General features: G+C 35.2%; 1 protein-coding gene across 1 annotated transcript; it reads left to right on the forward strand.

Annotated features, from left to right (window-relative positions):
- Positions 1-4,075: 4,075 nt before the first annotated feature.
- LOC141402581 (tonsoku-like protein) lies at positions 4,076-15,809 on the forward strand. The gene is made up of 8 exons (XM_073984166.1): positions 4,076-4,231; positions 4,292-4,549; positions 4,602-4,773; positions 8,279-8,709; positions 8,767-9,288; positions 12,796-14,404; positions 14,471-14,646; positions 14,710-15,809. The coding sequence occupies exons 1-8, from the start codon at positions 4,219-4,221 to the stop codon at positions 15,771-15,773; spliced, it is 4,245 nt and encodes a 1,414-aa protein (XP_073840267.1). The 5' UTR covers positions 4,076-4,218; the 3' UTR covers positions 15,774-15,809.

Here is a 15,809-nt window from a genome sequence, read left to right on the forward strand (position 1 = left end):
CGGATTAATCGATTCGGTTCAAATTTTGGGTATCGAAATATTTTGTCCAGATTTGATTTAAGTTCGAAGATGGGCCATATAGGTCCACTCCTTCAGGTACCTCCCCCACAAAAGTTCCAAAATGTTAGGAAAATTTGTGGGCACGATAACTCCTGAAGGAAGTAACCGATTTGGTCCATACTTGGCACATCGTGAAATTTCTACCAGACTTAGATGAGGTTCCAATATGGACTTAATCGGCTCACTGCTTCGGGTACCTCCCACACAAAATTTTGGATAAGTTCAGTTTAGCACCAGCACTCGAATCGCTTTGATTTTTGTTGCAGTAACTTGTATTCATTGCCCCCCATACGACGGTATAAGTTTCATCAGGGGCAAGTCCATACTTCCTGAGAAAATAGCCTGAATGATGCAAAAAGCCCCTATGACAGCGTATGTAGTGGATGGAGCGCAAGATAACTCTCGAACGGATCTGCCGATTGGGTCCAAAATTTGGTCTTCGTAATATTTTGTTCAAACTTAGTTCAAGTTCAAAGATGGATTATATCGGTCCACTCCTTCCGGTACCTCCCCCACAAAAGTTCGAAAATGTTCGGACAATTTGTGCGTACGATAACTCTTGAAGGAAGTTACCGATTTGGTCATTACTTTGCACATTATGAAATTTCTACCAGACTTAGATGAGGTTCCAATATGAACTCAATCGGTAAACTCCTTCGAGTACCTCCCACACAAAATTTCGGAAAAGTTCAGTTTAGGACCTGCTCACGAATCGCCTTGGTTTTTGTTGTAACATCTTGTATTCCCTGTCCCCTATACGAAGGTACAAGTTTCCTCAGGGGCAAGCCCATACTTCCTGAAAAATAGCCTGAAAGTTGAAAAACAAACCCTATGACACCATGTTTATGGGTAGAAGCCCAAGGTAATTCTCGAACAGAAATGCCGATTCCGGCCAAAATTTGGCCTTCGTAATATTGTTTCCAAACTTAGTTTAAGTTCGTAGATAAGCCATTTCGATCCATTCCTTCAGGTACCTACCCCACAAAAGTTCAAAAATATTCGGAAAAATTGTGCGCACGATAACTCTTGATGGGAGTGACCGATTTGGTCCTTACTTTACACATTCTCATAATATCTACCAGATATAGATTAGGTTCGAATATGGACTATATTTGTCCACTCCATCCCGTACCTCCCACACAAGGATAAGTTCACTTTAAGACCTGCTATTGAATCACTTTGATTTTTGTTGAAGCAACTTACATTCGCTGCCTCAATTACGATTTTAAAATTTATTTCAGGGGAAAGTCCATACTTCTTGAGAAAACAGACCGAAGGGTGTAAAAACCCCCTATGGCACCCCCATGGTCTATGTCGGTCCATTCCTTTAAGTACCTTTTCCGCAAAAATTTTTAAACCCCCTAACTACATAAGTTTTTTGTGAAAAAAGTGTTTCAATTTGCCCATGCTGAGGGTATATCTCTGTCGGCAAAGCCGACTGATACTTTTTTACTTGTTTTTGTCAGTCATCAGGCAACCACAAAATTTTTTGTGGATGTTGGACAGTCAGCTGTTGGTTGTTTGTTTGTTTGACCGTGTGAACGAAACAACGTCAGTCAAGGAATAAATTAGCATAGTAAATATAATATAGTAAACAAAAGTTAAAAAAGTCGTGTGTTTTTATTAATTTTATTGATTATTATTGCAAATAAGAGATAAAAATTGCAGATAAAAATCTTTTCCTTCATTTTAATATCGGCCAAGCAAAAAATTGCAAACAAAACGACAAACATGGACAACGAAAATGATTTTTTAAAGGAATTTTTATGTTGCTACGAAATGCAAAGATGCCTCTGGGACTTAACCAGTCCAGAATATATGATGCGCGACATTAAAACAAAAGCATATGGAGAACTACTAAATGTTATGAAGAAATACAAGAAGGATTGTTCTATTGACGACGTCAAGATGAAAATAAACGTAATCCGCTCAAATTGAAAAAATAAAGCAATCTGAATCTTCTGGAGCTGGACAGCGTTTGGCTCAGAATCTCAAATTTCTTTTAAAATATTCACATGTGAATATTGTTTTCGGGAGGCTATCCATTTTTTTTTTACCCATTTTCTTCTTCTTGTCACTTTATTTTCTTCCTCTAAAAGCGAAATGATCAAAAATGCACTTCCAATCTTTTTGTCATCCATATTTATTAATAAAATTTGTTATTTATATGATTTTATAGCTATGTGAACACAGTAATTTTTCAGCTTGACTGTTGGTTTGTCATCCAACTTGAATGACTGTTTGGCCGCTACAAAGACATAAATACAACAAGATAAGACATTTTTTTGCTATCATTCTTCAGAGAATGTCTTTTGAATTTAACATAATGTTATATTACGATATGGTGATATAACATTTTTTTCTATTATACATTTTTACGTATTTAACCGAATTTACCCATGGTATAAATAGAAAGGTATAACAGAGCTCACATCTGATTTCAATTTTTTTCTGAGTGTGACCGACTTTTGTCAATGTGAAGTTTATATTTTGTGTGTGTATGTGTTTGTTTTGAAAAATATTAAAAATGTTTTCAAAATAGATTCAAAATAAATTGCAATGAAATCATTAATTACAGAGCCGTTGTAGAATATATTTATCAAACATAAGTTGGAAATAAGTTTTTGACCGTGTTTCGATGTATATGTGAAAACAAATATTTGTGTTTCATTCATTTTCGCGCTGTTTTAAACAATTGGATAAAATGACAAAAAATATCAAACAAACAAAGGCAACCTGTTGCATATGCCAGTATAACAATTCTGACAGGAAGCGGGCATACGTGTAGGGTTGAATTTCTATCGTTTTTTCGAACCTGTTCTACCTTCCTTATAGTACCATGAATTTACCTATCCGAATTTACCTATGAGAATTATTCTTGAATAGATCCTTGAATGCATAAATTTCGTTTCTGATACCATTACATGAAATGTTCCTCCTTGGTTGCGATTTTGAATAAACTGCAACCTGTTAAGGGTAATGTTTCTATACAAAGTTTCGTAAACATTTTTTTGTTGCATGCATTTTGTCTAGTCTTAAGTGGGGTTCAGACGATCAGTTTTGACTGACAGCTTTTGGTCAAATATCGATTGCTTCAGTTTTGTTGTGCTGTTCGTAGCGGCCAAACAGTCATTCAAGTTGGATGACAAACCAACAGTCAAGTTGAAAAATTACTGTGTTCACATATCTATAAAATCATATAAATAACAACTTTTATTAATAAATATGGATGACAAAAAGATTGGATGTGCATTTTTGATCATTTCGCTTTTAGAGGAAGAAAATAAAGTGACAAGAAGAAGGAAATGGGTAAAAAAAATGGATAGCCTCCCGAAAACAATATTCACATGTGAATATTTTAAAAGAAATTCGAGATTCTGAGCCAAACGCTGTCCACTCCAGCTCCAGAAGATTCAGATTGCTTTATTTTTTTTTTTTCAATTCCCTTCTGTACGATGAGCGGATTAATTTTATTTTCTTCTTGACGTCGTCAATAGAACAATCCTTCTTGTATTTCTTCATAACATTTAGTAGTTCTCCATATGCTTTTGTTTTAATGTCGCGCATCATATATTCTGGACTGGTTATGTCCCAGAGGCATCTTTGCATTTCGTAGCAACGAAAAATTCCTTTAAAAATTCATTTTCGTTGTCCATGTTTGTCGTTTTGTTTGCAATGTTTTGTTTGGCCGATATTAAAATGAAGGAATAGATTTTTGTCTGCTATTTTTATCTCTTATTTGCAATAATAATCAATCAAATTAATAAAAACACACGACTTTTTTAACTTTTATTTGATATTTACTCTGCTAATTTATTCCTTGACTGACGTTGTTTCGTTCACACGGTCAAACAAACAAACAACCAACAGCTGACTGTCCAACATCTACAAAAAATTTTGTGGTTGCCTGATGACTGACAAAAATGAACGACCACACTGGCAAGCAACCGATTATTTGAGCAAAGCTGTCAGTCAAAACTGATCGTCTGAACCCCACTTAACTGCAAAAAGTCGACTAATCGAAAGTCGACTTACCTATCCCTAGTACTGGCGACTGGCGGATAGCGAGATGAAATGTAACTTGCAAAAATAAAACTATAAAAAAAATACAAAATGAATGTTATCAGAATGAATACAAACTAAAATAAATAATAAAATATGGAAGAGAAAAGTAAGTTGCAAAACATAATAAAATCTTGTAAATCACAGTTTTGCAATTTTTTCATTTTAGAGTATTTGAAACGCAAAGAAAGGGCTATCAAGGAGGGAAATCGTGAAGTTTTGGCGCAAACTTGCAATCATTTAGGAGACTTTTATAATCAACAAGGACGTTATCAACATGCAGTCAAGGAATACGAAGAAGAGGCAATTTTATACTCGAAATTGGGCAAACAATTGGAGATGGCCAAGGCGCATCGAATGGTGGGTGAAATGTATATGCTCCTCAGTGACTTCGACAATGCAAAATCCCAAATAAACACTTACTTGAGTAAGAAAGCTTTATACTTTTACAGTTTCCCTAATAATTATCAATTTTATAGAGATTGTCAAGAAACTGCAAAACAAGGTTGAAGAACAAAGAGCCTATGCTACATTAGGAAGAGCACACTTACTACATGGCCAAGCTCTTAGCGAAACCGCCGCATCGAATTCAATGAATGAATTGCGCCAGGCCGAGAGAGCATTTCTTAAGAGCCTTCTAATGACAAAGGAGTGAGTATGTTACAAAATATCTATGCTTATAGGGTAGATAGCAATACATAAATTATGTATGTGATACTCTATTTGGAACAAGTCCCGGATCATGATGATATATACAGTGATCGACATTCGTTTAAGCACAACCCATCTTTTTTTGTTTATTTGCGAATTAAACTACATTTATTTTGGATTTTCTTTACAAAACAGTTAGTCTTATTACAATTTATCGAATTAGGCACAAAACTTAATCTATAACAACTAATCGTGGAAATTCTCTACAAAAACTTAAAAATGGTAAGACATTTCTTTAAGCGCACCCTATTTAATAGTGAAAAATATGTATTTAATATCAAGTTTAAGCCAACATTTATGGTAAATTATTTCTTATTAGGGCCTATGCTTTCCTCCATGGAGAAAAATAGCGAATCGCAGTTGTTGTTATAAGATGGTGACTCGGTTTCAGGTAAAAACCTCCTCCCACGCTTATGCATTGATTTTCTGTTATTATTTCTTAGTTGGGCGCAGGAATGGGAGTTTTATCTCGCTGAAAACAATGTATTTTTAAATGTGTTTTATTAAAATTGGAAATCTACAAATCCACACTTATTTATTAATTCAATTTCTGTCTATACGAAACCAATCGACCATGTATTTCCACAGAATATGCACCACACACTATAGGACTTCTATCAGTAATTTATTTATTTTTACTTAAATCGCGGAGGTATTACTTTCAAGGCTCTATACGGGCTAAATTTAATCTAATCTAGTCATTATTGTTTAAATCTTTACATTTTTATATCAAAGTCATACGAATTGTTATAAATCAATTCTTTTCAGTTTTTTGTATTTTATAAGGATGTGTTACTTTAAAGTTTTGACCATATAATGGGTATTGTTATCCTTTTAACCCCAGCAAAAGTTCAAGTAATAACAAACAAGTCGCGATGGTGTGCTGAATTAGTTTAGCATAGCGGAATTTCTGCATATTCCTTACGAAATTGTTCTCCAACCTTCTTTATAAGTTTTCAAACATCATATATTTTCGTGACCAGTTTAAAGTTTTGCGCGATATTGAAGATAAATACTATGAGACACTCTCGCCGCTACTGCACGCACAGCTGAAAGACCATTTCCAATACTCAACGGTCAAAAATAGTCGGGTAAGGTGCCATAGATCATTATCATTATCAGTCAATGTCATATAACAACAATTCGAATTCGCGTTTTTATCATTTAGGATACTAAAGGGTCCATTAAGTATTAATTGGGTACAAATTATTGGCTTAAATATATAAATTCTGTCTTGCATAAGTCCATACTTTCCGAGATATGGGTCTTCCGCAAATACCAATAATATTTCTTATATTTTTACAGCCGACCAATGCAATATGGGTATCATTGTAAAGCCCGCAATAAAATTTCCTTCTGTCGGGAATTTAATACTTTCACCTATGGACAGACAGGCTTCGAAATCGACTACGCGGATTAATCTGCCTTTTAAAAATGAAGAGTTTTCTAATCACCCGTTACTTGCAATCAGGACGTCCAGAGCATAGGATATATATCCTTACTATTATATTGCCTTGGTCGGCTTTAAAATGTGAGAAATAACATTGGTATGTATTTACTCTGAAGGTCCATATCCCGGGAAGTTTGGACTTGTGCAAGACAACATTTATATCATCATACTCAGGAGCCCCAAGGGCTATCTGTGGTATGTATATCAACATGATCTTTAAACGGGCCATAACTGGACTTAAGCATTTTTTCTTCTGTGGGCCACTACGTAGAGAGGGTATAAAAAGTCAGTTTTGACCAAATAGTTTATAGCATACCGAAATAAGGGTGCTATACCCACCTTTTATTATTTCGATCGACTAACCTAACCTCTCTCCGCATTCTGAGTCGCGTTGCTCAGCTAAAAGTTATAATCAATATAGAGTCAAATTTTTGTGGTTGGACAAGCACACAGTTATTCATTTCACCAACAACGGTTGGTATTCAATTTGGTAAGGTAGGAAAATATTGAGGATAAAAACTGGCTCCAAAACTTGTATATTTTGCGTGGGATTTGTGACTCTTTTTCAGTGAAAAGTATTTCATCTTTACATAAATACGACAAACTTTGAAAATTTCCACAAAATATGAAGAAAGAAAAACTGGCTCAAAACGTTGCATTTTCCTAGGACCACGGCTACATGGCGATGACTCCATTATTCGGATATATTCACTTACCCTGACCGAATATCGATATGAAATTGATAGCATTTGAAAGAGAAGACCATTCTGAATGTCGGTGAGACGGGATAAACTCACCTGTTACATAACACCTGAAATAATGAAAGGGAATATATACCCAGCAAAAAGTTTGCCTCCAAAGATGCAGTATCATGATTTTTACAAGAGCGTGACTACTGAAAGATGCATTCAATTAGCATTGCATTTTAACTAACCATTTGGCATTGCATTTTAACTAACCCTTTGGAATCGCATTTTAACTAACCCTTTAGGGCAGAATAGGATGCAGTCCAATTTTCATCCAAAGCACGTGTTTTGATGCAGTGCTTTGGATGTGAATTTAAAGGAACTCTTCGAATGTGTTTTTATTCAGTTCAAAGATGCAATAAAAATGCAAGACCTTGCTAAATATTCCAGAATAAATAAAAATAATTTGTTTTGTAAAAGCATAACTCCATTAGGAAATTTTCTTTTCATGTGTTACCGCAAAAGTTCATAAATTATTTTATTTTTCGTCCGTTCCTTTACTTTTATAAATGGTAAAAGTGACAAAATTGGCTAAAGTTGTGAACTGCTTTCATATCAACTGTATGCTTACATCAAGTAAAGGAACACTTTTCTAGTAAAAGGTGGTAAAACTTGAAGATTCTTGCACGTATAGTAACAGAGCTTTTATAACAAATTTTTGGAAATGTTTTTTTTTTCTATTTTTGGCCGAGTTGTAGGGATGTACAAACTGACTTATATACTTGTAGTGACCTCTAAAAACTGATAATATAATATAACGAACGGAGTGCTTTTTCAAGACTTCATTTGGACTGCATACGGATGCTGTTAAAATGTGAGAAATGGATGTCATTCGTTGGATCGCATCTGAATGCGCATAAAATGTGGGGAATGGAGTGTGTTTTTCACGACTCGGTAAGAACTGCATCAAAACATACCGTGAAAGAACTAGTGTACATTGCACTACTTCCAATTAATTTTGCTGGGTATTCAACAATACACTGTACTGCATTTATTTTATTTTTCAAAACACTTATGTCTACCAGTGATACAATAATACAACAAATCTGTTTAGTTCCATCAACATAGCGAATATATCCTTAATAATGTAGAAATTTCTTCCACTAAAGACTTTAGAATCAACGTGGATTAAGGTATCAAATGGTCGGCCCTTCTATGCTATATTTTGATTGATATATATTTATTAGTATTTAGTAGAATAAAAAGGTGAAATACTCCTGATAGGCTATAGATAAAATGTCACTTTCAGGTTAACTGGTCAAATATCAAAGCTGGAACAACTTGACATGCAGGCACGTTGTTACCTAAATTTGGGCGTTGTCAAAGAACATATGGAGGATTTCGAAGAGTCAATAGCTAATATGGAAAAGGCAATAAAAATAAGTAAATCCAATGATATATTCGAACTAACGCACACTTGTTATGTTTCAATGAGCCTTTTATTTCACTGCAAGAAAAATGATGCGACATCAGCTTTGAGATACTGTAACTTAGCCCTAGAAGTGGCTAAACGTCTGCAACAAAAAGTAAAGAAAATTTGTGAAACATTAATAATCAAGTCGGAGATTTTGATCAAAGCTGGAGACTTTGCCAGTGCGAAACAGATTCTCACAAAGGCATATAAGAAAAACACACCAGATGAAAATGACCGAAACACGATAGAGAAAACATTACGTATTGGTAAGCATACAATTGCAAAGCATTGAGAACATTTGTGACGATTTTATTCATCTTTAGTTGTAAAAATATGTAAGACTCTTGATGAATTAGTGACAACAAGTTCCATAGACTACGTAAAACGTAAACAGCTTTACGAAAAACTAGGAGACTACTGCTGTAATCTATTTAACTATCCGAAAGCACTAGAATACTATGGCAAGATGCTCGAGTGTGCCCAACTTAATAATGAATCGGGAAAGTCGTTGATTCCAATCTATGTGAGCCTATATCAAACATATAAGGACAATAATCAATATGATGAGGCTTTAAAATATCTGTGGATGGAGTTTGACTTGAATAAAGACGTACCAAAAGAAGCCTTTTCGACTTTATGCACTATTGCAGAAGTTTGTGAAATGCAGAAACAATCATTTTGGACCATTCAAGATATTTATCAAAAGGCAAAGGATCAGGCCACTCTTGCGGGAGACAGTCAATTGAAGTTGGAAAAAATAGTGTATGCCCGGCTAAGGAAGCTTCAATTGAAACACAATATGAATGTTTTGGCTGATGAGCTGGCGCAGGAGGCCACAAGTAAAGGTATATATTTTACGAAACCCATAAATAACCAGATTTTCTTTGATTTAAGGAACTTTGGTAGCGCTTTATGGAGGTTTACCAAGAGTAACTTTAAATAAGTATTTTTATGCATACGGAGCACAAATATATTTTTGACTCGATTTCTGTAAATATACAGTTAGAAAACAAATGTATCGCAAAGACCAAATTTGTAAAAAAAAAAATCATATTAATTGTTCGTTTATGGCGACAAATTATGTAAAAACTATACGGGTTTTTGTGCAAATCACTTGCTATTGGTCCTCAAAACAATATTCCGTCAAAATATACAATGTTTATTTGCGATTTATAACAAATGCGGTCAAAAATAAGAATTACCTACTACTTGTGGCTGACAATAAAAGAATTGCAAAAATTACCAAATCTATGGTCTCTTGGAGAATTACCAAAGCTATGTTCCTTAATGAGTTATCTATCCACTACGGACATTCATTGGACCTTTCGTTGGATAATAATTTTCGAGTTTTTTATACCCTCCATAACATGGAGGGTATAATTAAATTTGTCATTCCGTTTGTAACACATCGAAATATTCGTCGGAGACCCTATAAAGTATATATATTATTGATCAGCATAAAATTCTATGTCGATTTGATATAGCTCGCAATTTTAAAGATAGAGAGTCAAAATTTGGTACAGAAGTTTTTATTACTTGCAGGATGGTTGGTATTGAAAATGGGATATATCGGTCCACGTTTTGATATAGCCCTCATAGACCTCCCGATTTTCGGTATTTTTAAGGTTTTAGCTTCATTATCCTACCAAAATGGCTGAAATTTGGTACGTAGTCTTCTTTAGGGGTATTAAACTTTCCCCCAGAACTTTGTCGGTATCGGTCCATGCCTTCATATAGCCCCAAAGAACGGTACCTCCCGATTTTCGGTATTTTGAACGTTGTGGCCTCAATATTCCACCAAAATGGCTGAAATTTGGTATTTAGTCTTCAATGTGATATAAAACTGTTCGCCATTTCTGACTAAAATTCGTCGGTATAGGTCCACGTTTCGATATAGCCCCCATAGAACGGTACCTCCCGATTTTCGTAATACTGAAGATTGTGACGTCAATATCCAACCGAAACGGCTGAAATTCGTTATTTCGTCTTTCAAGAGTTATAAAATATTCCAGAAGAGTATTATCAGTATAGGTTCAAGTCTTCCTATATCCCCATAGAAGCGTACTTCTTGATTTTAGGCATTTTTAAGTTTTAGCCACATTCTCTTACCGAAATATAGGAAATTTGGTATTTAGTCTTCTTTGAGCCTAAAAACTTTCCGTCAGAAATTTGTCGGTATAGATCGACGTTTTGAAGTAGCCCCCATAGCCCTTCTTCATACACGAAAGGAAACTAATTATTCCATTTTACTTCAATACAACTTGTGGTGGAGGGTATAACAAGTTCGGCCCGGCCGAACTTAACGCCATTCTTACTTGTTTTTCTTAAAATGGACCCAAAAATTGTATAAGGGTTGAGTTTAGTGTTGTTATATTACGTCAGGAATTTACACAAAAAAGATTAATATGTCATGATCTTACCTCTGGAATGGTGGTAGTAGAACTTATTTGAGCTTTCGGGATCGCTTTTACTGACTTTCAGAATATTGACTATTAAATATTTCCTAATGATGTCATTATTATGTCCGCGAACCCGATTTCGCATATTATTTTGCTTGGTAAAGAGTATAGTAGCCACAAATTCGGTATTCCAGCTTGGGTTTAATTTGATTTGGCGCACTTTTTGGGATTTATTACGATAGTAGAGGATAATATCTACCCATTTAGTAAAAATGAAGTCATTTCAATACTATTGATAGAGGATATCATGGAAATAGTGCTTTGTTGTAGGTCGTTTCAAAATACTGGACTGAGGGTCTATTTTTGCCCTATACTTTCCGGAGGTATTCTGATGTTTTCAAGGCGAAAATCAGACTGTTTTACATTGGTCCATTTTTTGACAATACATATTGGGGGTTATCATGAATGAAAATTCCCCGTGAGTTTTGATTTTCCGCCGTTGCAACTTAAGGGAGAAAGTGAAAAAATTCACGGGGAATTGCCGTTCATGATAACCCCCATTGAGTTAAATATTCATTCTTTGCATACTTGTCTGTGGCCGATTTGTCATTCCCAGCAAAAAAAGTCATTACCAAGAATGACTTTATTCAGTGAATGGCAGTACAAATTGACCTAAAAATTATTTTTACATGGGGATGTCAAAGTAGGAATGAAGTACTTCCTTAACTTTTGCTTTTCAAAATATTCAGGCTTAATCCCATAGTCGTTGCTTTAATATTTCATTAAAACATCTTTAATTTATTAGTGGGCAAAAAATGGCGATGTTTACCAAGGGGTAAGTAAGGCAGGGAAGAATATAGTTTCAGATCTCGCCACAGATCTTCATCAGTTCCTTAATACAGCAAAAAACCAACACTATCGACGGTGTCCGGTCTCACAATTAAGAGGGCTGGCGTTTTCTGTTTGGGATGAGGACTTCTATTTTGCTTTTCAAAATAGTCAGGCTTAATCCCATAGTCGTTGCTTTAATATTTCATTAAAACAACTTTAATTTATTATTGGGAAAAATTGGCGATGTTTACCAAGGGGTAACACCGTCAAGAAAGTGTTGGTTTATTTGCTGTATTAAGCAATACCAACAAATTTGTTATGTGTTTTTTCGTTGAGAATCAACGAACCCATAGCAGTTCTATTTTGAGAACAATTGAGGTGAAATTATATTCAAATTCAACACCCCACTCTTTTGCTGGGTTGTTGTCTCCATACCGCCTTTTATCACTGTACTTTATCACATTCAATAATGTTAGACCTTTAATAGCCACACAAGTCATGAAAATGCATAATGACAACAAACACTTGAGAAAATGATTAGTTTTATAGCACTGCTTTCCCCGTAGCAATACTTTCATTGTCACTTCAAAGTAGTAGGTAATTCTTATTTTAGTCTGTATTACAGTACGTTTATATAACCGGATATAACCTAGTGGGTTTAGGTTTTAAATGTCAATTCCATTATAATTCAAATATTATATTTCAAATAAATCCTCAAAAAGAAGGTTAACCCTGCAAAAGGCTATAATATAAACATGACATTAGTTATAAATCGCAAATAAATTAAACGAATAATTAAATGAAATTTTTTACAATTTTGGTCTTTGCAATATTTTTATTGTCTAACTATACCTTTATATGGCGATCCGTATTTCTAAGTTCCCATATTTCTTAGTACAATAAAAAAAAAAAACAAAAAATCTTCAGACTTCTTCTTACCATATTGCAAGTATTTTTGCTTGCCTAAGCGAAGTTTAAATATAATATCAAAATGCATTTAAAAAAACTATTATACAAATATTATTATTACGCCTCATCATTACTAATGATTCATTAGCATAATATGTGATAGACGTTAAAACACCTTCCGCAATATTTAACATACATTTAATTGTTGCTTAGGTTTAGATATAAAATCTCTGGAAGATGACAGCGACACAGAATCGGAAAATGTGAATTCCGAAAATATAACACCCAACTCGGATGATGATGTATGTCTTGACGATCTTACCGATTCGGATACAAGTGATTTAGACGAAACCGAAAAGCCAAGGCCACATAGGGTAACTCGTGGAACACGATCTTTAACTATCAAGCGCAATAATAAAGGCGAAACACAGCTTCATCAGGCCTGTATAGCAGGTAACATTGAGCTTGTCCGCCGCTTAATTGATCAGGGGCATGTTGTTAATGTCAGAGACCATGCTGGTTGGTTACCACTGCATGAAGCATGTAATCATGGTTTCCGAGATATTGTAGAGTTGTTGCTTGATAGAGGAGCTGCTGTCGCTATTAACGATAAGGGTGGCACAAGTTGCGACGGAATCACTCCGTTATACGACGCCTGTTCGAATGGTTTCTTTGATGTTATCGAACTCTTGCTAGAACGAGGCGCAGACGCAACAGTAAAAACTGATTTTGGTGATACTTGCCTAAATAGTTTGGATAAATGGCGCCATTCCACCACATTAACCGAGGGTGAACAAGTACAATATGAACTAGTGAGAAATAAACTCATAAAAACTCTATCAAAAGTGGGAATATGCTCATCACAGTCTGTGAAACCTCTAACAAATGCAAATGTCGACAATAGACGAAAGGATCATTATAAGAAAAGCGATCAAAGCCTCCTCACTGATGATGAGAGCAACAACACTGACGAAGAAGAAAATATCCTTCCCACATCTTCGGTGCGTCTAAATCGTTCTCTTGATAAATGTAGAACTAAATCACCAGTTAGTGCTGGAGCTGTTTACAAGAACGCCATTGAACAACTAAAACGACCACTACACAGACAGAATTCATCAGAAAGTGAATTAGATGTTGGAACAGTGGTGAAGAAACAAAAACGTGGGGCCTATATGGATACGGAAGATGTTGATGATGACTCATGGCTCATCGACGATATAGGACCCGAAAAGAAAAAGCGTCGATTTCATACCACCCCAACAAAACAGTCGCGGCAAGTAATTAAATCTCCCTTCAAAGACAATGATTCTAGAGATTGTAGGTGGCAACGAGAATCTCTGTCCCCAGAAAATGATGCGTTTCAAATACTCTTAGATGCGGCGACGGGCACTAATTCTCAACAACGCCAGAAACAAACAAAAAAGCTATCGCTATCTAGAACTTCGAGTATAAGCAGCAATGCAAGCACTTCTCAGACATCACAGCGCCAGAAATCGAAACATCAGTCCTCGCTAATGGATAGTGGTTTTTGCCGTTTTCGCAGTGAAAGTCCTCTACAAACGAGTGAAGATTCTAATGACACGAATACGGCCATAAGTATTCGCACAGAGCCCGATTCAACCACAGCTTCTATACAACTGTTAATTTCGCCAACAAAATCGTCACCAATCAAAGTGCAGACAACCCAATTGTGTTTGCCAACAACGATTTCCTTCAAAATCAAAGTTGAAGATGAAATGCTATTAGTGCCAATCGAAAGGAAAAAGTTAAACGACATAAATATGCGTTGGTTAGCCGAGGAAGCTGCTCGTAGATATTACAAGTAAGTATGGTTGTATGTATGCATGTAGTACATAATATGTCTGACTTTACCCGTTAACATTTTAAGTTTGGTCGGTTTAAAGCCAACGCTGCGACTTAAAACTGCTGATGGATTCGCCTATGAAGAAAATGACCTTGTAGCCGTTGCTGTTGAACAAAGTATGATCGTAGCAACAGTCCTTGAGTGGCAAATTTCTCCTCTCGGTCAACGCTATGAAGAGATGTGTGTTCAGTTACATAGAGGTAATTACAGGCGTTATTACTTGTTGGAATAATATAAAATTTGCTATATTTGATTTTATATAGATACCAACAAAGATGTATTGGACGTTCTACAGAGGGCACAAATCTCCAATGTTATACAATTAAACGACTTGTGGCTGCCTTATGTTCAAACGGAACCTATTTTCAAGGCTATTTTACATCAATCCAATTTAAGAAGTTTAGATTTAAGTAATAATTTCATACAAAATGAGGGTTGTAGACAGTTGGCCAAAGCTCTGCCGACTTTAAAGAATTTGAGGTCATTAAACTTAAGCGGCAATTTTATTTCCTCTGACGGCCTGGAAGTAGTTTTGTCAAGCGCATCCAATTTGAATAATCTTGAAGAAGTTATTTTAAGCCAAAATCCTTTGCGGAATGATTCCATAAGACTGCTGGATCAATTCTGCAACATGTCCGCAGGAAAAACACTAAGAAAATTGCATTTATCCCATTGTTCTTTAAGCAATTTATATGACTTTGATTTGAACTATTATGAACTTTTGGATTTTGACATCAGTTTTAATCTGTTAAAAGAAGAATCTCTTCAAAAGTTACTTTCTAAATTGAATTCGTGCCGATTGCAAAAACTAAATCTGAGTTATGTAAAAACAAGTGATGGTTCTATGGGTGGATCTACAAAAACAACTGATGGATTAATTGCGTTTTTCGAGGGCGGTACATGTGAAAAGTTTCGCAGTATTTCTTTAGCTGGTTGGCACCTAAGTGATGTAGACATTTACAAAATTTTATTATGTCTAGGAAGGGCGAATGATTTGGAAATATTCAATATTTCTGATAATGAACGCCTTTCATGTACGTCTCTCAACTTTGTTTTCGATAAAATTCCACAGTTACGAAAGTTATTGGCTACGAATTGTATACGTCTTTTGGATGTTGACAATTTGAAACCTTTTTCGCAACTGCAAAACATTCCAAATTATATATCCCTTACCGTGGGTTGTGAACTTCCTATGATAGATTTATCGCATCAGTTATCCGCAATGTGGAACACCTCTTGGGGTGACCGAGGTAAAATGAAAAGTTACGACAATAACCTAATTTTATATGTAAATAATAATGATTTGTGTGATTCGGAAAGTGTTTAAAATAATGCAAATAAATAAAAAAGTTCTACCTCCAAA

This window comes from Musca autumnalis, unplaced genomic scaffold (genome assembly GCF_047663935.1).
Source record: "Musca autumnalis isolate F117 unplaced genomic scaffold, ASM4766393v1 scaffold_4, whole genome shotgun sequence".
Taxonomy (NCBI): Eukaryota; Metazoa; Arthropoda; class Insecta; order Diptera; family Muscidae; genus Musca; species Musca autumnalis.